Source organism: Pristis pectinata, chromosome 11 (assembly GCF_009764475.1).
Source record: "Pristis pectinata isolate sPriPec2 chromosome 11, sPriPec2.1.pri, whole genome shotgun sequence".
NCBI classification, from domain to species: Eukaryota; Metazoa; Chordata; class Chondrichthyes; order Rhinopristiformes; family Pristidae; genus Pristis; species Pristis pectinata.
Genome location: NC_067415.1, coordinates 34,511,278 through 34,536,331, shown reverse-complemented (window position 1 = coordinate 34,536,331; position 25,054 = coordinate 34,511,278). Strand labels below are relative to the sequence as shown.

The following is a 25,054-nucleotide window of genomic DNA, read 5'->3' as shown; positions in this document are numbered from 1 at the left end:
GAGCTGCACCAGCCAGAAGAATGCAGCTGCTAGTGCCCTTCTCAGTGTGGCAATACTGCACTTCCATGACAACTGACCAATTTGCACTATAATCGACTACCATTTCAGAAACTAATCAAGATCTCAAGTGCCCAAAAGTGAATGACACCTGGCCAAAATTTTTTGGACAAAATTCCTCTAAAAATGTGTGCAAACTTTCTATTTGTACATTTTAACTATCATGCAAACCCCTTTGGGCATTTATAAATTGGCTAGGAAGCAATATAGAAAATAAAGTTGAGAATTTTAGTTTATTTTATAACAAAAAATAATCCTCTACAATTCCCTTTCTCAAGCAGTCTTTACATTCCATCAAAACAAGAGCACAAGATAATTCTAATCAATAACAATAATACATACAAAAATCAAAGGAAGCTGTTTGAAATGCTCTATATATATTTAAAAATAAGTTGTGTTAAAATACAAGAATTGCACTTTAGGAAATTGTTTTTATTGCAAGAACAAAAACGGCATCCCCAGGACCCTGCAGAATTGTTCTAAAGGCCATCAGCCCTTGCAGTACTGAAAGTGTACTAATATTATAGCACAGCATATTACTATACAACATGTAGGAAACTAAAAAATGTATATTCTTATGATGAAACAAAACTTTTCTTAGAAGATTACTTTTTATGGATGTTGCTTATTTTGTAATATGTAAATCTGATGGATGAGATAGAAAGAAATTAAGAAATATGCTTTTCGATATGAATTTAAAATAATATTGCATTACTTTATAAAGTACAAAAAGCTTTATATGTTCATGATCCTACTTTGGCAGCACTATAGTAAGGTGCAAGTGAACTGCTCAAGTAAACCTATTCCATTAACCAAATAATTTGTAGATATATCATTCATAATTCAACACCATACTTATTTGATTCTAAAGGATTATGGAATTGAATTTTGTGTTTTTAAAAAAATGTCAATAAGAATTCAATACATTTTAAAGTTTGTCATATTGGAGTTAATCCAAAATTTTAGAAACATTTAACATTTTCAAACATGATAACCCAATGAAGACTTAAATAAAATCATAACTAAAATGCATTGCCCTTTTCTATTTTCCTTAACGTCTTCAGAAAATGTGACTCAAAGTAACTTGGTATTGACGATGGCATATAACATTTGTTGTTGTCCTTTATTGTACGCTGTACCCATTAAAATGATGGAAATAATGGCCATACGTTTAGAAAGTGGCTGAAATAATTGCTCTTCTGGTCTGATTAAGATTTGAATTGAACAGATGTGAAGATGTGAAAGGCTCGGTGCTGTTAATGGATGCTCATATTGATTTGTGTATGTAATACTTGAAGACTGGTGTAATTATAAATGAGATTAGAAAATACTAGGCCAGTTGTTTGTCCATTTATGAATATAACAAAATGATATCAATTTAGAACGCTATGCTTTGAGCATTACTTCATGCCAAATCTGAGTCTATTTCATTGACATAAGATGCATTCATCTTTTCCACTAATGGACATTTTTCACATTTAAAGCACATGGAAGATGAGATTAAGGTAAGTTTTACATTGAGGTCTGATCATACCAAAATACACTGTCAATCCTTTGGTACAGTCATACTTCATTTAAAAAATGCAGGTTTTGCTCTTTAAGTGGAGAATTGTGGAGGTTAATTATCATCTGTTGCATCAGATAATATAAAATAAAACAAAAAAAAACAGAAACAAAGACAACTTCCTTGGCCAACAATATTTAAAAACTTGCATTATACTTCAGCAGACTTACAGTGGACTGGAAAAAAAACTTTAAATATCATTTACATGTTCAGTGATTAAAATTAGTTGAAAGAAATCCAAGCCCTAATAATAAAACATTGCCTGAGAAACACTTTAACCTTAAATAGTCTCACAAAAGCAGTTTGCATTAAGCAGTTTAACATTTTATATGACTTAAACATTATTACAATGTGAAACTTCCAAGGTGCTTTTGATAATGGGAAAGCCATACCTGTGGATAAATTGCAACAAATGCAAAATACTGCAGAAGCTGGACATCTGAAACAAAGCCAAAAAATGCCAGGAATACTCAACAGATCAGAAAACACCTATGGAATAAGAAACAGAACTAACAATTTAGTTGGATGACATTTCATTATAAATCTTTTACGAAAGGCCATTGACTTTAAACTCTGTTTCAATGCAGTCAGAAATCATCTGACTTCCTGACTATTTCTAGCATGTTTTACTTTAATTTCTGTGGAGTACAACATTCAATAATTAATTGCTCCTCAAACATTGCCTTAAAATTAATAAAGTATCAGTCTTAAACCAGGTAAACTGATTGAGATGATATTCAGAATATTATTTAAAAATCTGGATTGTCTTGCATTTAATCTGGATGCATTAATAAAACTCAGTCTTATAATGTTCTGACTGCAAGAAGCAAGGCATGATTATGGAATTTTTGCTGCCACAATGCTAGTTAAAGAATATATTCAAGCACAGCAATTATTACTTTCTGTAATCTTGGAAAATATTAGCTCTGGTGCCAGCAATCATCTATACACAAATGCAATCCTGTTAAGAATAAGGTCCTTGAAAGCTTATATCAGTAATCCAATTTTTCTTTTATCGGGGTGGTCGGGAACTACAGTTGCAGTCACATCGTTCATGATGCTCCAACTGGATATCAACAAGGGCCATGTTCTTATTTCTGCTCCGCCTGCGTGGTTGACCAGGTTCAGGAATAAATCTCCACACCTAAAAAGAAACCAATGCATACCTTCAGCAAATAGTTCAGCTTTGTTCCCTTAACATCCTTACATCAAAATTTGATCCTGTACTCATAAGGTAAATAAGTACAAATAAGGAAAGACTTCCCGCAATTATGCAGAATTTATAGCACGGAAATAGGCCATTCAGCCTAACCCTTGACGTTGGTATTCACTTAAGTGAACAAATAATCTAATTTATCCACCTTTTAATCTATCTCATCTTTCCACAGAATACACTTCCACAGCATCTATCCCCTTCCAAGTTTGGAGAAGATGACAAAAACCCAAAGAAATGAGTTAATGGCTATTAACATCATACTTCTGAGATTTCTACTAATTTTCTGCCAAAAAGTGATTATTTTCGTAAGAGTTTGAGGAACCTGTGTGAAGATTCTAGTGTGGATTCTAGAACATCTCAATAAATTTGCATTTGTTCCTGAACTATTCAACTCTCTCTTTTTAGATTATGAAGTGGTTCCTAAACCCAAATTATCATATTACTATTTAGGAACATGAAATAATCTAATGTTATGTCATCATATAAATGTACTGCTTCTTAAAATCCACGTCAATTCATCAATGATATACTGAGCTTCTGCAATATCTGACCTCTTTATAGTTCAAAGAAAGAATGGAATGCAATGCATTATTCATAGCTCACTACAATTATCCACTATTCTATGCGATACCACTAAGTTTATCATTTTCTATGTGCAAAATGTGATTATGCTCTTTGATAAATTCATTACTTCAAAAATCATACTGCTTTGTTGACTTAAGGTAGAATTTGAAGTAACCTGTTTAGAAAAACTACAGAGAAAGGCAGTTACAAAATATTACTGGACCTAAGTAAACTTAATTATAAAAATATGAATAACAATGTGACTCATGGTCTAGAAAATGCTTGAATCAGAACATGAAGTACTTAGAAATAGAGAGGTCATTTATCCAGCTGGGCAATTTGAATTATAGCCTATATAGATCAACAAACATGTTCACCAAACCTTATTTAAGCTTCAAGTGTAATGATAAGCTTGGAGACCACCCCAAGGTGTTATTTCTCAGACTTCTTAGTGAGATATTGACAACCCGAGAAATTCAAATGGCAAAGAATGCATCAGACAAAATGGCTCGCATTTGAATCAGGCACGTTAGGCAAATTTGTACTGATGAACATGTAGCAAGTGAGTTTATATCTAGCTTAAGCAAATCAAGTACTTCACATCAAATAGGGGCAGGACATATTAGTAAATGGTAGGGCATTAAGAAACAGAGAAACCTAGGGATCCAAGTTCATAGATCCCTGAAAATGACAATACATGTTGATAGGGTGGTGAAGAAGGCATGTGGCATACTTGTCTTCATAGGTTGGGACATAGGTTGGGCTATTATGTTGCAAATTTACAAAACACTGGTTAGGCCACACTTGGAGTATTGTGTGCAATTACTGTTACCGCACTTTAGAAAGGATGTGATTGTGCTGGAGAAAATGCAGAGGAGATTCACCAGGATCTTGCCTGGATTGGAGGACTTTAGTTATGGGGAGAGATTGGATAGCTTGGGCTTGTTTTCCCTGGAGCAAAGGAGGCTAAGGGGTAAGTTGATAAACACATCAACATATTATAGACTGTGAAACTGCACATGCTCCATTATATTTCTGTGGATTTAACAAAACACATTCTCGCAGAGTTATGCTGTTTTCATAACTTCACACTTTTTGTGGAGAATAGTGTGAACGTGTAGAATAATCATTTTGGATATTAACAATTTGTCATACTGCAAAGCAAACACCTCTCCAACGTCATAATTATCTTATACCAGCTGAAGGGATGGTTAATAGTTTACGGCCAGAGAACTTTTTGCATTATTGCAAATTGCAATTCTTTAAAAAAGATTTGCAAAAAAAAAGCTCGTGCAACTGGTAGCAACATTTCTCTCCTGGATGGAGATTGCCAGCTTTCCAACACTTAATGCTGAGTAGGATGACATCAACCAAAAAAAAAATCAGCAATAAGTATTGAAACCATACATTATGGCAGAACTTTAATCTATTTCAGCTTCCCAGCATTTTACAAAAGTGTCAAAAAGTTTATTTCTTTGCACTCAAAAGTAAATACTATTACAGGGTGTATTTTTTTTGAAAAAACAAGGCAAGATGATGTGTTCCAGGAATGAAGGTTGAATTTTGTGACAATGACCGATTCCTTAAAGCAGAGCTTTGCCTGCTATGACACTCACTGATTATTAGAGGTGAATTCTCCTGTTGTAAGATGTTATGCCCGGAGACCTTAGTATTAAATTTTAAACAAAATAAAATCTATCACCATTCCAACCCCATACCCCGTTGCATTTCCAAATCCAAGTAACTCTGCACAGTCACATGAATGCACATATAAATTTAGCAGGAACAATCTCTTCATCTCAAAGTAGATGCAAACAATTTTGAAGTAAATTGTTCGAAATTGGATTACACCAAAGAGAGAGAGAGTTAAACCAGCGCTGTGTGGTTAACCTGCATCTATTCATCATCTTGCAGGCTTGACGTGGTATTTGGTTGTGATGGCTCCATAAATGTCAATGCGTATTTTGAATGCACAATGCTGCCTTTCTTTTGGTAATAAGAAGATCATGATGATTAGTGGCTAAATATAGGGCACCACTCATCAATTCATGCACTAATTGAGCCAGGGCTTGGCCTTTAAAGGGCACTCTCTACAAAGCCGCAGACTTCTGCAAATGTTTTTGTTTACGGTTGGAATTGAATGGCTGCAAGAGAGGCAGTGCAGGCGAGGGAGCGAGCTCCAGCTTTACAGACGTAAATATACATTTCCTTGTGGATGAGGCTGAGAACAGGAGCTGTGCCATCTGTGTCAGGAGATACCTTGGGGGAGGCATGAAGAGGAGTTGGCTTTAGAAATAGCTTCCAGGAGTAATATGCCAAGTAACTGGGAACCGAGTGGGAAAAAATTCCACAACCTCACTAGATCTGTGGTGGTTATTGCTCTGACACTTAAAAATGTACCTCAGAAAGGCATCCTTGAGACAGACTCAGCTGTAGCCACCACTATCCACACACACGCTTGCACACACACACATGCCTGCACACACACACACACACACACACACACACACACACACACACACACACACACACACATGCCTGCACACACACGCACACAAAACTGGTGTCCCGTAATTTTGTATACCTCAGTTGGGTTCCCCTTCAGCCTTCTCCGCTCCAAGGAAAACAAACCCTATCCAGTTTGCAAGGCTGAATGGGCTGGGAGTGACTTTGCCATGTCTGAATTTGCCTGGTTTCATGATGGATGGGCCTTCCAATTTTATTCCTAAGCCAATTCAGAGGGCATTTAAGAATCAACTTCCTGGGATGCCTCTGGAATAACAGATAGGCCTGACCAGGTAAGGATAGCAGAATTCCTTCCCTGAAAGACACTGGTGAATCAAATGGGTTTTAATGACAACCTAATAGTTCTTCAAGTTCATCAACATGAAGTTTAGTTTTCTTTTTCCCCAAATTCCAAATTATTGAACTGAATTTAAATTCCACAGCTGCCATGGTAGGATTTGAATGCAGGTCTCTGGATGGTACAGCTGTATCCAAATTGCACAGCTACAGTGTTATGAGTGGCCAATGATCTTTCAACCAGTTTCTGATACCAACACTCTGAATGAGAGTTATGTGATAATGACAACATTCTCACTACTACACACATCCTATTCACCAAACTTCTGAAGTGCATCAGTGTGCACTGTGACCAGAAGTGATGCATTGAGTTTTGCAAACTACTTGCAGAATGATTGTATGCTTTTTATGCATTAGGTCAAAGGAAGAGTATCCCATGTCTAGGCAAATAACCTTTCATGTAAGCAAGCTACAGGGCATGATCCAAAATGGTTTTACCTTAGAAACTGAATCTAATCAGTTTACTTGCTAATATAACTTCTTTGGGGATAAACTTGCAAAATCATTTTAGCCACCTGTTCATAAAGCATTAACTGTGGAAGAAAGTTGCAATTGCAATGCCATTAATCATTTGGCATGTCCCCATTGACCCTCAGCAATTTTTATAGATGCACCATTGAAAGCATCCTAGCCAGATGCATCACAGCTTGGTATGGCAACTGCTCTGCCCAAGACCACAAAACACAGCTCAGCACATCATGAGAAACAGCCCCCCCTTCATGGGCTCTGTCTACACTTCTTGCTGCCTCAGAAAATCAGCCAACATAGTCAAAGAACCCTCCCACCCTGGACATTCTCTCTTCACCCCCCTCCTATCGGGCAGAAGATACAAAAGCCTGAAAGCACATACCATCAGGCTCAAGGACAGCTTCTATCCCATTTGTTATAAGATCATTGAATGGACCTCTTGGATGATAAGATGGACTCTTAACCTCTCAATCTACTTGGTCAGGGCCTTGCACCTTGGTGTCTGCCTGCATTGCTCTTTCTCTGTAACTGTAACACTATATTCTGCATTCTGTTATTGCTTTTCCCTTGTACTACCTTGATGTACTGATGTGGTGAAATGATCTGTATGGATGGCATGCAAAACAAAGTTTTTCACTGTACCTTGGTATATGTGCCAACAATAAACCAATTACTATTGTTCTGCTAATCTAATTGATTGATACCATCTCCAATTTTAGTGTAAAAAGCTGATGCTTCACCATTTCTGACGTGGATTAAAAAGCTGATGTTAGATACTTCGAGTGTTACTGTTCAATGAGATAGTTATTTTACTCTTCCAAAAGGCTCAGTGGTTCACTATTGGAAAGTGCAATTGGATAAAGTTCACTTCTCAGCATATTTTTGATGAGTGCAAGCTGAACAATTCAAGGCATCAAATATTTCATTTGCTGAAATGGTCATTAAGCTAAAGTTATAGACAATAACACCTTGTGGAAGCTAATGTTACTGAAAAGATGAAAACCTCCAATATCCCAACTTGCCTGTTATGAATTATTTTGGTATTAAGTACCATGTTCAGAAGTGATAGTATTTTGGTCTTGACCCTAAAATTGACCAGTTCAAAAATTGTACTTTTTTCTTTCACACTGCAGAGGATCCTCACTAACAGTGCTATTGGTTATTCTTTGATTAGTTAATCTTTGATTACCCCAGCTTCAGCAATATCTGAAACATGACTCAACTGGTTACTTTTATCGGAAAGGCTTGAGTAAGTCAGTATCCAGAATGGCTGAAACAGTAGCCGTGAGCTGCTTGTGAAAAATATCTTAAATCTTGTTCATGAGCCCTTCTGTTTACTCAGAATATGGCAATTTCCAAGCTGCATATCAGAAATATCAAAAAGAGCTTTCAACTGAGTCCTTTCCAACTTCATTATGTAAGAAAAAGCTTTCAGCTTAACAGTACAAAAAGGGCTTTGAGTGATCAAGACTGCAGCTGAGGCTATAACCGCTGCCTGTCTATATATAAAACTAATTTACCCTGTTTGAGCAGTTTCACAGTTCAAGTATAATTGGCCTCAGGAGTGATCTTATATTCTCAGATGTAAAATGTCAGAATTTAAAAGATATGGTTGGACTTCTGCATGAAGTTAAACTCAAAAGACAAGCAGTTTCTAGTTTTAATTTTTTCTTTTAAATCCCATATTATTTCATGAATATAAATCAGCTTAGAAGCTTGGTATAGTCCTGATATGATTAAATCTGTGAGAACAATTTATGCCCAATACTTGAAGGTTCTGCATAATTTTTCAAGGATTATGTCTATAAATGTGATGGCAAGATTTGGAATAGCTATAGGAGAACCCACAAGGTATGGAGGCATATTGGTTAAATTATAGGATTAACACTCAGTGGACTGAACTAATGATCTGGAGACAAAACTTGCGAACCGTACTTTGGCAGCTGGGGAATTTAACATTTACTAATCAAATTAATACGGAATTAAAAAGCTGGCATCAATAATAGTGACCACAAAACCACTGGAGTGTCATAAAAACTTACCTGGTTCACTGTTCTTGAGGATAAGAAATTTGAATCTTTACTCAGCCTGCCGTATATAACTCCAGACCCACATTAATGTACTTGGTTCTTAAATGCTTTCTGGAATGGCCCAGCAAGTCAGTTAGTTGAGGAGCAAATAAGATTGAGCACAGGGGTAAAAGTAATTTAAATTGCTTACTGCTGCATTGTAGTGTTAACATTGCCAATTTAACCCCTTACTGACATTCTTTCAACTCTGAATGGGCAATAAATGTTAGCCTTGCTAGTGGCACCCACGTCCTATAAATTAATTTTACAAAAGCTATTGTTAGAGCTAAAATTATCCTGCCAAAACTTGTATCTAGCAGACAATCTCATGTAGTATCTCAATAATTTGTGATTTCTGCCTACAAGATAAGTGATGAAAGAACACTACCATCCATTTGTAAATGTCTTATCAAAGATTGACTCATATTAATTGAAGCAATCAAAAACGTGGCTTGAATACTTCAATCTCAAACATTCCTTCTTGTAAACTCTTTGGATGTCAGTGACAGGAAGTTGCCAGAAGATTTTATAAAAGATGACAACACTGCAATTAACAGTGGTTCTGCTATCGCATGCACCATGACCTTTCTGGACCAATCAGATTATGTCACGGTCTTGGTTAAGTATAACTTAATTATAAATACCTCATGATATCTCATAACAGTTTTGGTTTGCACACAGTTGCAGAATCCCCAGTGTTCGGTACCACAGCCACAATTTCCACCACAACGTTGAACAAGAAGGCAACGGGGGAAGAAAACTGCATTTGTTTGCTTCAGCTCTTCTCGAAGGTTAACTGAGTAGTTCCGTGGGGTGCAGCTGTAGCGTTTAACATCATTATTCATTCTGTTCAAGTCAGCTACGAAAAGAGATTATATGAAAATAAGTTAGTCTTTGCTATTAAAAGTATAAATATTTCCTGTAATTGGGTTCAGAAAGTGTTCATCTTATAACATTTTCAGTGTTTCCACATTTAGAAAACAAGACTTTTGACAAAGCTATCACAATATAGTTCCGTAAGCTACAACCACTAAACTATGTATCATGATAGTACATTTCTGCTATTTTCTTTTATATGGACCTGTGTAATAATTATTTTAATATATTGGGTCATAATGTGTAAACTTTATTTAAAAACAATTCTTAGACCCAATGAACAACCTGGTAATTTCACTCTTCTGTTCATAGTTCAACTACTAACACTTTGCTTTGCACATAATAATGTCCTCTCTCCTCTTCTTGTATGTATAATGTAAGTTTAAAATAAAGTGAGCAATGTTAATAAAGTAGGTACTTCAGGGCAGGAGGCAGGTGCAATAGAGATGGGAAAGCTGGAGTGGACTCCTTACAGAAATCAGGGTGGAAAAATGTGTAGTCAACTTAGCAACAGAGTGTGAGGGTGTGCAGATTTGCAGTGGATGATGACTGACAGCCTGTACCCTGAAATGGAGTTAGAGAGTTGAGCAACAGAAAGGAAGTGACAGAGAAGGATCAGAATTTCTCATAGTTTTATTTCAGATTTTGGCAACTTTTTCATAATTTCAGGTAATCATTGTACATCTACAACTCACCCATTTAATCATTTGTTCCCTTAATTGTCCAATTACTATCATGTTTCATCTTACATGATTACCCCTTTCATCATTTAATTTCTCCCTTTTGCTCTCTTCTCCCCCATTTCTCTACTTATTTTTTATATATTTATTCAATGTGGCTTTGCAGGCTGAGCCAGCATTTAATTGCCCTTCTCTAGTTGCCCTTAAGAAGGTGGTGGTGAGCTGCCTTCTTGAATCGCTGCAGTCCTTGAGGTGTGGGGATACCCACAATGCTGTTAGGGAGAGAGTTCCAGGATTTTCACTGTGATGAACAGTGATATATTTCCGTTAGGATGATGTGCGGCTTGGAGGGCAACTTCCAGGCAGTGGTGTTCCCATGCTTCTGTTGCCCTTGTCCTTCTAGTTGGTAGAGGTTGTGGGTTTGGAAGGTGCCGTCTAGGGAGTCTTGGTGAGTTTCTGCAGTGCATCCTGTAGATGGTACAATGATACAAACTGCTACTACTGTGCACTGGCGGTGGAGTGAGTGAATGGTTGTGGATGGGGTGCCTATCAAGCGCGCAGCTATGTCCTTTATGGTGCTGAGCTTCTTGACTGTCCGTGTTTATCTCTAACCTTTTCCAGTTCTGAGGATAGGTCAATCATCTGAAATGTTAACTCTGCTGCTTTCTCCACAGATGCTGCCTGACAAGTCTAGTTGTTCCAGCATCTTCTGCGATTAATTTTCCAGGCCTCCTTAATAATTTTGTTACATTTATAAGGATCCATTTTTCTCAAGGTTCACATTCTTGGGATTAATTTGTGAAAAAAATAATTGTGTTATCTCAAAGCCAATTTAAAAACACCAGGCAAAATCACACCACATTTCATTATCACCAAACTACTACATTATAGATCGAGGAAGCGCTAAGCACTGAGTGGATATAATTATGGCTTTGTACTTGTGAAAAAAAACACACACATTGCTACTATGAATAGTGCTGAGGCATGAACCTTTCGTGAAAACCAGGATGCAGGAGCAATGGATTCACAAAATCAATGGATGGGCATCTTGATCAGTTGAAGCAGTCAGGCCGAAATGTTTTTAATTGTTTCAGTGTTTTAGCTTTCTCCTGTTATTTAAAAAAAAGTTCATGTTTAATTGACTAATATTTGTTATAAATAACTGCAAGGACCAAAGAATGCTTTTTCATTTACTCATTAGTTAGTTCTGTACTAATATAAATAACCTAGTTACTAAGTGGTACAGTGGATTGATTGATTGTTTACTCCATGATTAAAGGAGTGACACAACATACCTTTCCTTTTGGATCGATACTGCTTAGCAGGAAATTCTGAAACCTGAATGTGAAATTTCTTCTATTCAGATTCAGGAGAATTCTTATTTTTCTAAAATTAATAATAATTTACTGAAATCACAAGAACGGACAACTTTGAAATGTATGTTATAAAATGCAGTTTTGTTGGAAACAATTATTTTTAGAGAAACACAGATACTTCTCACAAAAAGATCACAAGATCACAAGACAAAGGAGCAGAAGTAGGCCATTCGGCCCACTGAGTCTGCTCTATGAGCTAAACTAATACTATTCCTATTCAGCCCCAATTTCCGGCCTTATCCCCATATCCCTTGATACCTTGACTAATTAGATACCTATCAATCTCCACCTTAAACGCCCCCAATGATTGGGCCTCCACAGCTGTATGTGGCAAAGAATTCCATAACTTCACTACCCTCTGGCTAAAGAAATTTCTCCTCATTTCTGTTTTAAACCGGTACCCTCTAATTCTAAGATTGTGCCCTCTAGTCCTGGACTCACCCACCAGGGGAAACAGCTTAACCACATCTACTCTGTCCAGTCCTTTCAACATTTGAAATGTTTCTATGAGGTCCCCCCTCAGTCTTCTGTACTCCAGTGAGTACAGTCCAAGAGCCGACAAACACTCATCATAAGTAAGCCCTTTCATTCTGGGAATCACCCTCGTAATTCTTTTCTGAACCCTCTCCAACATCAGTACATCCTTCCTAAGATAAGGGGCCCAAAACTGCGCACAGTACTCCAAATGACGCCTCACCAGTGCCCCATAGAGCCTCATCAACACTTCCTTACTTTTATACTTTATACCTCTCGAAATGAATGCTAACATAGCATTCGCTTTCTTTACCACCGATCCGACCTGGTGGTTAACCTGTAGGGTATCCTGCACGAGGACTCTCAAGTCCTTTTGTACTTCTGTACTTTGAATTTTCTCCCCATCTAGATAATAATCTGCCCGTTGATTTCTTTTTCCAAAGTGTACAACTGCACATTTCTCAACATTGAATCTCATCTGCCATTTCTTTGCCCATTCTCCTAACCTATCTAAGTCTTTCTGCAACCTTCCTATTTCTTCAGTACTCCCTACTCCTCCACCTATCTTGGTGTTGTCTGCAAACTTAGCCTCAAACCCATTTACTCCATAATCCAAATCATTAATGTACAAAGCAAAAAGAAGTGGCCCCAACACCACTAGTAACCGGTAGCCAACCAGAACAGGATCCCTTTATTCCCACCCTTTGCCTTCTGCCTACCAGCCAATGCTCCAGCCATTCCATATCCTACCTCTAATTCCCTGAGCTCTCATCTTATTAATCAGCCTCTTGGGCGGCACCTTGTCGAAGGCCTTTTGAAAGTCTAAATACACAACATCCACAGCCTCTCCCTTATCCACTCTACCTGAGATTTCCTCAAAAAACTCCAATAGGTTGGTCAGGCAGGATCTTCCCTTCATGAAACCATGCTGGCTTGGGCCTATCTTGCCTTGCACCTCTAGGTATTCCATAACCTCATCCTTGAGGATCGATTCCAATAACTTTCCCACCACCGATGTCAGACTAATAGGTCTGTAGTTTCCTTTATGCTATCTCCCACCTTTCTTATACAGCGGAACTACATTTGCGACCTTCCAGTCCTCCAGAACCATGCTGGAGTCTATTGATTCCTGGAAAATTATCACCAATGCCTCCGCAATCTCTGAAGCCACCTCCTTCATAACCCGGGGGTGCACCTCATCCGGTCCAGGAGACTTATCAGTCTTTAGTCCATTCAGCTTCCCGAGCATCTTCTCTCTCGAAATCTTAACTGAATTCAGTTCTATCCCCTGGGACCCCTGATTATCCAGTATATTGCTGATGTCCTCCACGGTGAAGACCAATGCAAAATACTCATTTAGTTCCTCTGCCATCTCTTTGTTATCCATTATAATCTCTCCCGCACCGTTTTCAATTGGTCCTATATCAACCTGTGTCTCTCTTTTAGTCTTCATAGATTAAAAAAAACTTTTGGTATCTTTTTGAATGTTATCTGTCAACTTCCTTTCATAATTCATCTTTTCTTTCCTAATGACCTTCTTAGTTTCTTTCTGTAAGTTTTTAAAAGTTTCTATGAGATTTTCTATCTAAAAAGAATCTAATTATGCCTAGTTTGCAGTGAAGTGGTAAATTTAGAAATTCCCATTAATGCATATAGCAATAAAGAAAATTGGAAACAAAGTTTAATTTTGAAATAAGTATTAAAAAATACATATGGATTTATTCCAGATTCTTGCATTTACAGTCTCTTTTGTCTTCATGGATAGGTTTCACCTTGTAAAGTAGCAGCTGCACTTTTGGACTCGTTCATACCAGTGTTCTGGCCACTGACATCCTAAATGGGTTTCGCAGTGGATTCATTCCAATGGTAGTCCTTTAAAATGTACACAAAGGACTTGCAAAGGAGTCAGCAGGATGCAGCCAGTGTAGTCAATAAAGATCAAAATGGTAAGTTTAATATGATTATTGTGGAGTCTAGAAGAGTATTCATGGTCCTCCAGGGCTCCAGGAGCAACAAACGAATGCAGAGTAGGCTTAAATACTCAGCAGGTCAGGGCAGCTGTTGCTGTCTGGGGTTCCCTGAGCCCCTCCCCACCTCCCACACAGATCTGCCATCTTCAGCTATTGTGAACCCCTCCCTTGGGACTTTGGGCCAACTGATACCTGACTAGCCTGAACCTGGTGAGCAGCATCAGAACATATGACTGTAGCATGCAGCTCATCTGTCCTAGTTGGAGGCTCAGACCTCAAAATGGTTGGAGCCTCTTTGTTCCTGGAGCAGGCGCAAACTCTGCCCAAAAGCTAAGACAGACCCTGTGGGTTTATGGCCTCAATCGTTTGGAATACCCTGCAAGTTCAATTGACCCACATCAAATTCCTCTAATCACCACTTTAACAGAGAGATAAATCTGTTTAAAAATGAATGGCTGTTAAAACAGCAGCCAGGGAAATTTGATATAAACCTATTTATAAAATGATACCATGTAGCAATTCCTTAAGAGCTTAGCAGCTTTGGTGCAGAATGACCAGTTGTTAAAGGTTCAAAGAGAAGCCACCATTAATTAATTTTATGATTATTATTTTCCACTGCTCAAGAACAGCATATACTTTCACTTCACCACTTGTTCCCAGGTCAAGTGCAGCATGGACCAAATATAAACTGAAGCTCTCTCTGCATTGACTATTATAATTTTTCCCTTCATTGGATATCTCTTTCATAACAGTGTGATTCTTCTACTTCTCTGAATATTCAGTTTTGGGGCAAAAGTATGATTTCCACTTTGCACTATTTAGTGTCAGATTTTAGGGTCAACTAGAAATGGATAAATGCTGCATAAAACTAATTCATTGCAGACACTCGCAGGGCTTAGATGACTTTTGTCATAAAGGGTTGGACTAGTTTCTCGTCTAGCTTTTGGAATCATTCTAATCATCGCATCATACATTGCCTTTAAGGACACTCTTATTTTAGAAACAAGTTTTCTTTAAATTACAATCAAAGTAGCCACCTATCCTGTCTCTTCAGTTACTAATCATTTTCAAAGCATATAAAGGCTTCAAAATAAACTATCATTTAACGACACAAAATGTTAATTCTCAAATGACTGAATGGTCTTGCAGCTTTCTCAGATTGTCGGTAAAATGCCCTATAATTGAGAACCAGGAAATCCATAAAACTAGCTCATCATTTTTGTTAATTTAAAAAAAATCTTTCTTCTCACAAAAGTATTGACTCGTGCTGACATATGATTCCATTCGCATTGGCTGTCCTCTGGCAAACACTATTCCCACTGTAAGCTTGGACTGCCAAGTTTAAATGATCCACTGAAGTGAAAACCAAAGTGTCAAACAGCTGAGTTTGCTTTTTGCTCCCCCATAATGAAGAAAATGACAATTGACAACAGAGAGGTTGGCAAATTATATTGACAGCTCTCCACTTGAGGTTCATCCAGACATTCTGCTTCTGTGCAGATAATGTCCTTGTCAAAGTTTGGAATGACTTTCATCAATATTATAAATGTGGGTCTTAATGTGCACAGCTGATGGCATTTTAATGGTGGACTGGTTAGATGTGGAAATCAAAAGAATATCTCCTGTATCACAGAGGCGTGAATGTGTGGTGCAAAGAGGAAAATGCTATCCTTCATAACCCTGTCAGACTATTCTTTTGTTGTCACTCCTCAGGCAGACGGAAGAGTCCCCGGCTGGAACTCTCAGGTGCTGGGGATTCTGTTTATGACATCATTCATCTCCATTCAAAAAATACGGTCAAGTATTGCATTTGTTCGTCTCTCTCCTCTTCCTCCATGAAGTAAAGGTAGAGGATTATTTCCAACTGAAAACCCATTTTATACTCTATCTAAAAGTTACTTGTAACAGATTTGACACATATTTAACTTCATACTTCACTCAAATGATGAGAAAACTATTCTATTTTTTGAAAATATTTTTATGTTAAAAATAAACTTCTTCCTGACTCTTAACTGTACTGTTGCTCACAAGTGTCATTAATATTTCCTTTTGCACCATATCATCAGTCATTTTCCTCAAAGCAAACAAACAAAAAAAATCAACCATACCCTCTACTGCTTAGGTATTTCCTCAGAGATCTTTATCTTAATGCTTTCAAAATCAGACATTTCCTCTTTTCAACCCTCATTTACTATTTGTCTGCCTCAGTGCATAGTTACCTCCACTGTTCTGATATGTTGCCATTATTGCTGTTATTAGTGTAGGTAAAGCAATCAGAATCCATCCTGATGTAGTTAAAAAGAGAGGTCACAGTGGAACTAATGCTGAATGCTTTGCACTTACATAGCCTTATTTAAAAGTTAAGTAAAATTACAAGCAGGCTGACAAGTTATTGAGACACAGGATTTCATTTAGATACACTTCAGGGGAAATAAATAAATGCACATATTATTCTGTCACTTTTGCTTTTACTGCTGAAAAGAGCCATATTAAAGCATCCTGAGAGTTTATGTTGCTGTTTCACAAAATGTTAGCAATAGAAGTAAATTAATTATATTATCTCAAGCAGTGATTCTTCATGTGTGGCCTTGGATGGTGAGTGTTGACAAGTTATTCAAACATACAGAGGTGTAGTATTCCCAGCTGCACATAATTCAGCCATTACCGGCATTATCACTTCAAGTGGAAATCACTTGTTTATGAGTTGGAAAAGGAAGTCTGGCTGATTTTCCCCACTCTAAATAAGCGTCTTGCCTCACTGCTGCTCTCAGACCTTATGATATAGGATCCCATTTAGTGCAGAATTAGTGTAGCATTAACTTATATGGTTACTTAAGCACTCAGTGAACTGAGAGGCCTATGAATCACAGAAAACCAGCTATGGTGCAGCAACTGATTCTATCTGAGAAAATGGAAACTACAGCAACTTCTGACTGTAAAAGCAGGGTTATTTCTTCAGGAAAATTCAATCAGTTAAAGATAGTTATTCATGAATTAACTGCGTAAAATTAATCTGAGATGCAATTAGCCAATCACCTTCACTGAGTAATAGAAAGTTTTGAAAGAGTAGACAGAGAGTGCATGTTTCCTTGTGCGTGGCTCAAAACTAAAGGTCATCAATGTAAAGTAATTACCAAGAAGTATGTGAAACAGAAGCTAATAGAGGGTAATGTGGAAATAGTTAGCTGAGGAGGTGTATGGAGCATAAACACTGGAATAATCTGGACTGAGTGGCCTGTTCACTGTACCTCGGTACAAGTGACAATAATAAACTAGTTCCAATACCAATACCACAGCCCAGCGCATCACGGAAACCAGCCTCCCCTCCATGGACTCTGTCTATACCTCTCGCTGCCTATGTGAAGCAGCCAACATAATCAAAGACCCCACCCACCCACCCGGGTCATTCTGTCTTCCCCCCTCTCCCATCAAGCAGAAGATACAGGAGCCTGAGGGCACATACCACCAGGCTCAAGGACAGCTTCTATCCCACTGTGATAAGACTACTGAACGGTTCCCTTATACGATGAGTTGGAATCGTTTGACTTTGTACCTGCAATGCAGTTCCCTGTAGCTGTGACACTTTAATCTGTATTCTGTTATTGTTTTTATCCTGTACTACCTCAATGCGCTCTGCACTACCTCAATGCACTGTGTAATGAATTGATCTGTATGCACAGTATGCAAGACAAGTTTTTCACTGTACCTCAATACAAGTGACAATAATAAATCAATACCAATACCAATACATATTCAGTGTAATTCTTTGCAAACCTTACTTTGCTTTCATTCTCTTGAACAGATTTTCAAGTAATGTTTGTGACACATGCAGTGAGAATGTGCAGTATTCTGCAGAGTCAGTGGGTGGCCTGGTCAACACAGCCAAAATGCAATTAATGTTTCTCCTTTTATTCCTAACCTTACAGGACATGTTTAACACTGAAAATGTCTATTGCAGCACCTGCTACAGGCAAAACTGGTAAATAATAACATCTTTAAAATGAATTTTGTCACTGGTAGGTCTTGACGTTGGATATTTCCATGCATTTTGAAACAAAATCTTCCATTCCATTCATTAACTTTAATATGTGACAGGTATTAAATGATTATCGTTTAAATCATTAACTAGGTTCTTACCTTTGGTCTTCCGTTCGCGACGGAATGTTCCATCATGGAATGTTCTGCCTCGAAACTGGGGTGTTTCTTGAAAAATATTATTGAGGTCCTCCTCCCAAAAGTCCGGATTTAAATGCTGCAGAAGCTCTTCTATTGTATCAAATCCAGCAATAGCCTCATCCAAAGACTCCGCAGTCAGTGGTGAAGCTGTAGCGGCTGAATGATGCCATGGTGATCCCTGCATAACACAGCAAACCAAATGATATTTAAGTTCCCCAACCGTATTGTATCATTTTAAAACCTAGAAAGGTTTGTGTCTTTATCTAGAACAGTATTTCACATGACGAATTCCTTTGAAGTTCATTGATACATGGCAAACTACAGCTCCATCACAAAATTTTCTAACAACCTACAAGCCAAATACACCAAACATCAACAATATATCTGTATTATGCTAATTATCACCAATATTGTTATTGGTCAATTGAGTACTGTGGGTATTATCACTGTATGGACTAATTCTCAGTGATAAGCTAGCAGTACTATAAAATTCATTTAAATATCATAATGTACCCAAATAGTTATATGTCAAAGGATAGCAAAAAATGATATTGATGCATTTATAATGCCATTGACTTATTATGTTGCCACTGACTTAATCAGTGAATTTGGTAGCAGATGGATAATATACATAATTAATTTGTAAGTTTTTTTGGACAGTGGTTGTATTTGGCATTTCCAGTTGAATCATACGCCTGCAGAAAATAATTGTTATGATTACACAGTATCATTTATATGAATTGCTGAAATTAACTGTCAATTATTTCTTCTCTTGTAAAAATCAGTCAATTATACAGGTTTATAGCTCAGACATAATAACTACAAGACAATGCCACCATTGACTGTCCTGCATTTTACTTTGGGAGTGATAAGGGAGGATCTACCAACCAAAACAGGAATCTGAATCTTAAAATAATTTGCATAAGAATGCTGTGAAGGTATGTGTACACTATCTCAAAGTAAAATTATTAATTTGCAACAATGTCTGGGAGTGAGGTAGGTATCTCAGACATCTTCCCAACCTAAGCTCACTCAATCTTGTGATGATTTTAGAATGATAGATGAGCAAAATTGCCTGCAAACAGACATTGAACTGATAATGCAGCATTGAAACAGGTGGTAAAATTGCCTTGTAGTAAGGAACTTTACAAAGTGGATGAGATGAACAGCAATGACACTGCCACACGTTCTGCAGCAATTCAGTGCATGAGCAAAGAAGTACAGAGTTAAGATGATATTGCTGTTACCTATAGATTATAGTCTAGAGGAGTTTCACAGACTTAGACTTACAGTTTAACCTTTTCTGAAAGAAAAATATGCTAATGTAATAACTGAGCTAAAGGTCAGCCAAGTTTAAAACAGAATGTTAGTTACTAGTTATCAGTTATTCTAATCAATGCAAGTTCTTGACTTACTTAAACAGGAAATGTAATGGATAATTAGTAATCTATAAGTTAATTACTTTTCAAAGTCTCATGAAAGACTTTAAAAAAATTAACAATGTACCAGTTATTCAAAGTGACCCAACTTACAGTGCAATGTTGAATAATTTTGCCATGGTGAGTTTTTATTAGATTTAGTTCATTTTGGGAAATATGTCTTCACTATGCTGGATGATGCTGTGGAAATACAACTTGTGAGCCAAAACACTACCTGGATGCCAGGACACATCCATCTGAGAACACCATCAAAGATACAACCAAAGTCCATTGAGTTAAGGCACAAATGTTTACTAAATAGACAGAAGCTATTCAGCCTGTTGAGTCTGTGCTGACTCACAGAACATTCCCCTTCTCCCACTAATTTCCCCTGTAATGTATTTTCCTGACATACCCATCAACTCACCCCAGCCCCATCCCAGATTCACCAACATACAAGGGGCAATTTAGAGTAGGCATTACCTTACTGACCTACATGTCTTTGGGATGTGGGAGGACACCAGAGCACCAAGAAGAAATCCACATGGTCACAGAGAATGTGCAAACTCCACTTGGACAACACCGGAGCTCAGAATTGAACCTGGATTGCAGGCGCTGTGAGGCAGCAGCTCTATCACTCCACCACAGTGCTGCTCATGCTTGTTCTTCACCAAAATGACAGGCTCTTACACCACAAGCCTAGCACGGTTGGCACTCTTTATTCATCACACCCTATCACACCCTTGGCCTCCCCCACCATTCCTACCTCCTCCTAAACTAAAGATTATACAGAAGATCAGAGCTAAACTGAAATGGTTAAATACATCATTTAGGCTTTGCTTCTGCATCAGGTAAGCTTCCCAGTGCAGCATTCTCCAATCCTTTGCTTGATCTCTATAAGGGATGCACATTCAGGATTATACACTCGTGAAGGTTCTCACCCTTACTTCATTTTTATTGACTCTTAATCTTGCAATGGATGAACAGGGTGGTTGGCCAACAGTCCTGTTTTGGAAGGAACTCAGCACATTTCAAAGGAAAAAAGACTTTGAGATTGGTACAGGACACTATTTCCCTTATGACTTTTCTGTTTTGGATACCTGAACTACAAATGTCAACTTCAGAACTGTGAAGAAGCAGTGGGGTTTTGTAGCCAATGGAGAGAATTGTAGCTTCCTGCTGTCTGCAAAGTAAAGAGAAGCTCTCAACAGGGTCCTGGGAACTCCCAAGAAATCCTGCATGGTGAGGTTCAAGCCTTGACTACAGCCCTGTCTTTGGTAACATGCCCCAGCCTTGGCACCCAACAGCTCCCACCAGTTCAGAATCTGCCTTTGGCAGCTCTGACCCAGGCACCACAGTCAGAGTCTGACATTTGAGTGCTAGGAACTAATGCAGGAGGTGGCGGGGGGGGGGGGGGGGGGGGGTGGTGGCGTAGAGGAATAGAGGAAACAGGAAGGGAGGCAGGCTGAAGAAAGTGAGAGAAGAAAGGGGTGGAAGTGGAGCGGGGGGAAGAGTGGATGGGGAAGCATGGAGAATGAGAGAGATGGATGGAGATGAGTGGAAGGGTGGAATGAGGGAAGGAGAAAAGAATGAGTCAGGAGATGGGAGGAAGGAAGGAGCCATAGAGATGCCAAAAATCCGTATTGGATGGGGTGCCTTGTCTTTAAATAGAAAATTGTTTGTTACATGCAACGGACTTGCTAAAATTCTGTGGGAGTACTGAGGAATGCAGATGTATAGTCCCAAAATATTTATCTTATTAATACAGAAAAAGGGCAAAAAGCTGCAGATGGTATGAGAATTCTTACAAAACCCGGAGCAAAACAGCAGAATCGTGCATTTTTAACAATGAAAATGGCCAGGTAGTATAAATGCATATTGGATGATGGAGCTAAAAGGACAATAGGAAATCAGCAGCTGGTTTTGCACACCTTAAAGTTTTTCATTGACTTAAGATACTTCTGTGGCTCACTATTGATTTTTTAATCTGTTTTTGCCAATTTCTACTTGAAATTACTGGTTAATGGTTTTTATGAGCACACTGATCATTACCAGCTACAAGTAATAACTGACATGCAAACAATCCAAACCTGGGCTGTGCTTGATAGAACTACCATTATTGTGGTACAAACATCATCTCATACGCAGAGCCGCTTACAAAAGCCTTGGCATTACAAATCATTAGTTGTAGGCTTATTGATCTTGATGTTTTCTTCAATAAAATTTAGAAGTTGTCTTAGTTAAATCAAAGCATCAGCATTCCCCTAGCACTACGTAACTGCTGTCTCTAGCACTAAACTGATTTGCCATATCACAGATATTCCAGAATGCTTTTATTTGATACTTTTCCCAGAAAATTATATCGTGCTTGGGAATCAGTAATCAAAACAAACTCTGTGACATGTTAAAGAAATTTTAATCCCACCAGCAGCCTTTAAGTGCTGTTATCATGTGACAATGTTGTTATATATCAGCCTAACTGTAGACTCACATAGCTGCCACATTACGTCACTGTCATATGCATGCAAAAGCAGATTCAATTTCCATTATTTGGTAATGGAACTGGGTAAAAGGGTGCTGGAGGCAGAAACTATTGTCACATTTAAACAGTATTTCAGGAGCCTCAGTCTGCCAAAAGGTAGTTATTATTTTGATCAGCACAGGGACAATGGGCTGAATGGCCTAAGTCTGCTGTATACTTTCTCTTTCCATTTTATGACTGCTGAGTAGTTAATCTCACGTCCAGTCACAAATTGGAAAGAATTTTCTTAAACCTGATTCTGAAGATAATGAGTTGCTTCATGTGGTAAATGCAATGACACTTCTGTGAGGGGTGGTGGGCTAAGAAAATATTGGCTCAAGCTGAGGCAAAAGAACTGGTCAACGCATAGTGTACCAACGACTGCTTTATTGGTGGGACCACCACTTGGAAGCCTGAGGTCCAAGGCACAGCAGCATTGATCTTCCTTAAAGAAAAAAGAAAGCCTCCCCTTCACATGCTGCACCAATGGGCCAAATCCAGATCACAGGGGTTGAGGGGCAGGGAGATCTGGGTGCGGGAGGTGGGGTGGGTGGTCCTAGTTGTTGGAAGAGATTTGGGGAATGTTTACTCCTGCTGATTGGTGGTGGTGGGACTCATGATTGTTGTGGACTGTGGTGGAGTCTATTAGTCAAAATCCTGTAGTCACCGGCAGAGAGTGAGGTATCATAGAACATAGAACAGTACAGCACAGTAGGGGCCCTTCAGCCCACAATGTTGTGCTGACCTATAAAAACACCCACTCCCTGATCAATCTAACCCTTCCCACCTACACAGCCCATAACCCTCCATTTTTCTTACTTCCATGTGCCTATCTAAGAGTCTTTTGAATGTCCCTATTGTATCAGCCTCTACCACCACCCCCGGCAGTACATTCCAGGCACCCACCACTGTCTATGTAAAAAACCTACTTCTGACATCTCCCCTAAACTTTCCTCCTCTGACCTTAAACTGATGTCCTCTGGTATTGGCCATTGCCGCCTTGGGGAAAAGGTGCTGGCTGTCCACTCTATCTATGCCTCTCATAATCTTATACACTTCTATCAAGTTGCCTCTCATCCTGCGTCGCTCCGAAGAGAAAAGCCCTAGATTGTTCAACCTTTCCTCATAAGACATGTTCTCTAATCCTGGCAGCATCCTGGTAAATCTCCTCTGTACCCTCTCTAAAGCTTCCACATCCTACTTAAAATGAGGTGACCAGAACTGAACACAATACTCTAAGGTCTAACCAGAACTTTATAGAGCTGCAACATTATCTTGTGGCTCTTGAACTCAATCCCCTGACTAATGAAGGCCAGCACACCATACGCCTTCTTAACCACCCTAACAACTTGGGCGGCAACTTTGAAGGATCTATGGACTTGGACTCCCTATCCCTTTTGAAACATCTGAAACCCGGAACATCAAGCAGCCAATCCTGCCCTTGTGACAGCCAAGTCTCTGTAATGGCCACAACATCGTAATTCCACGTACTGATCCGTGCTCTGAGTTCACTACCCTTATTCTTAATATTTCTTGCATTAAAGTAAACACACTTCAACCCATCCAACTGACTGTACTTATACCCTATCCATTGCCTATCCTTCCTCACAGTCTCTCTGCACAATGCATCTACCTTTACACCAATTGCTCCATCATCTGACCTAACACACTGGTTCCCACCCTCCCCAACAGCTCCAGCGAATCTGCCCGCAAGGAGGCTGTAGGCTGAGGGACCCACATTTGTTGGTCACCGGGAAACGGCTGCTTGAGTCAAGTGATCAGTTCCTGGAGGCAGGGGTTGGATCATGTGATCAGTGGTGGAGGCTGTGGAGGGGCGAACAGTGTCAGGCTAGAGTTGTGAGCTTGAGGAGCTGTACGGATTGGCACTGTGATGGATGGATGTTGGGAGTTTTGAAGGAGAGCTGGTAAGTAAGTGAATTAAAAGGGACCGACTGAGTCAGCTTCCCTGTGCTGAAGTCTGGTCAGGGAGGCCCCTTTAAATTTTTGCAACACAAAGAAACCTGGTGAGGTGGTAAGTGCCCAGCAACAGATGCATTGGATAGAAGTGATCTATTTTCTGCCAGAACATCTAGAATGTTATCATTATATCTGTGACCACTGTGTAAGATGGCTCACACATACAAATACAATCCATGGCAGTAAGTGCCCAGTCAAATTTGTGTAGTGGTGCAATTTGATCCAGAAAGAACCTACTTTTTGGAAATCATTTATTTTTATTTGCATAGTATTGAGAATGGCAAAGCTAAGCTAGTGAATTTCCAGGCAAAGTTAAACTCTCTTGTGCTCCACACCAGCAGGAAGAGCAGGATCATCTCTGCCTGTGAAAATCAAACAAAAAACTGCAGTTGTTGGAAATCTAAAACAAAAACAGAAAATGCTGGAAGTACTCAGCAGGTCAGGCCGCATCTGTGGGAAGAGAAACAGAGTTGACCCTTCGTCGGAACTGAAAAGGAGACAAAAGAAACTTGTAAGGCTGCAGGGAGGGTGGGGGAGGTGATATCTCTGATGGGGTAAAACTATGGGGATAAGCTGTAAACAAGGGTATCTGGTCAATAAGTGAATTGGAGCAGTTAGAAATAAGATATCTTTATTAGTATACAATATTATTATTATGTACATAGAAACACAGAGTGAAATGCATCTTTTCTGTAGGATGTTCTGGGGGCAGCCCGCAAGTGTCACTTCCGGCACCAACATAGCATGCCCACAACTTCTTAACCCGTACGTCTTTGGAATGTGGGG

The 25,054-nt window shown here is 38.8% G+C and overlaps 1 protein-coding gene across 4 annotated transcripts in view; it reads right to left on the bottom strand.

The window, feature by feature from the left end:
* Nucleotides 1–271: 271 nt before the first annotated feature.
* The window catches only part of pdgfd (platelet derived growth factor d), a 100,696-nt gene continuing 75,913 nt past the window's right edge, over nucleotides 272–25,054 (bottom strand). For all 4 annotated transcript variants that reach the window (XM_052026089.1, XM_052026092.1, XM_052026090.1 and 1 more), the window contains 3 exons: nucleotides 18,314–18,530; nucleotides 9,445–9,659; nucleotides 272–2,765 (listed from right to left, as the gene is read on the bottom strand). In XM_052026089.1, coding sequence (XP_051882049.1) covers nucleotides 2,634–2,765; nucleotides 9,445–9,659; nucleotides 18,314–18,530 — 564 coding nt within the window. In that variant the 3' untranslated portion in view covers nucleotides 272–2,633. The remainder of the gene's footprint in view (nucleotides 2,766–9,444; nucleotides 9,660–18,313; nucleotides 18,531–25,054) is intronic.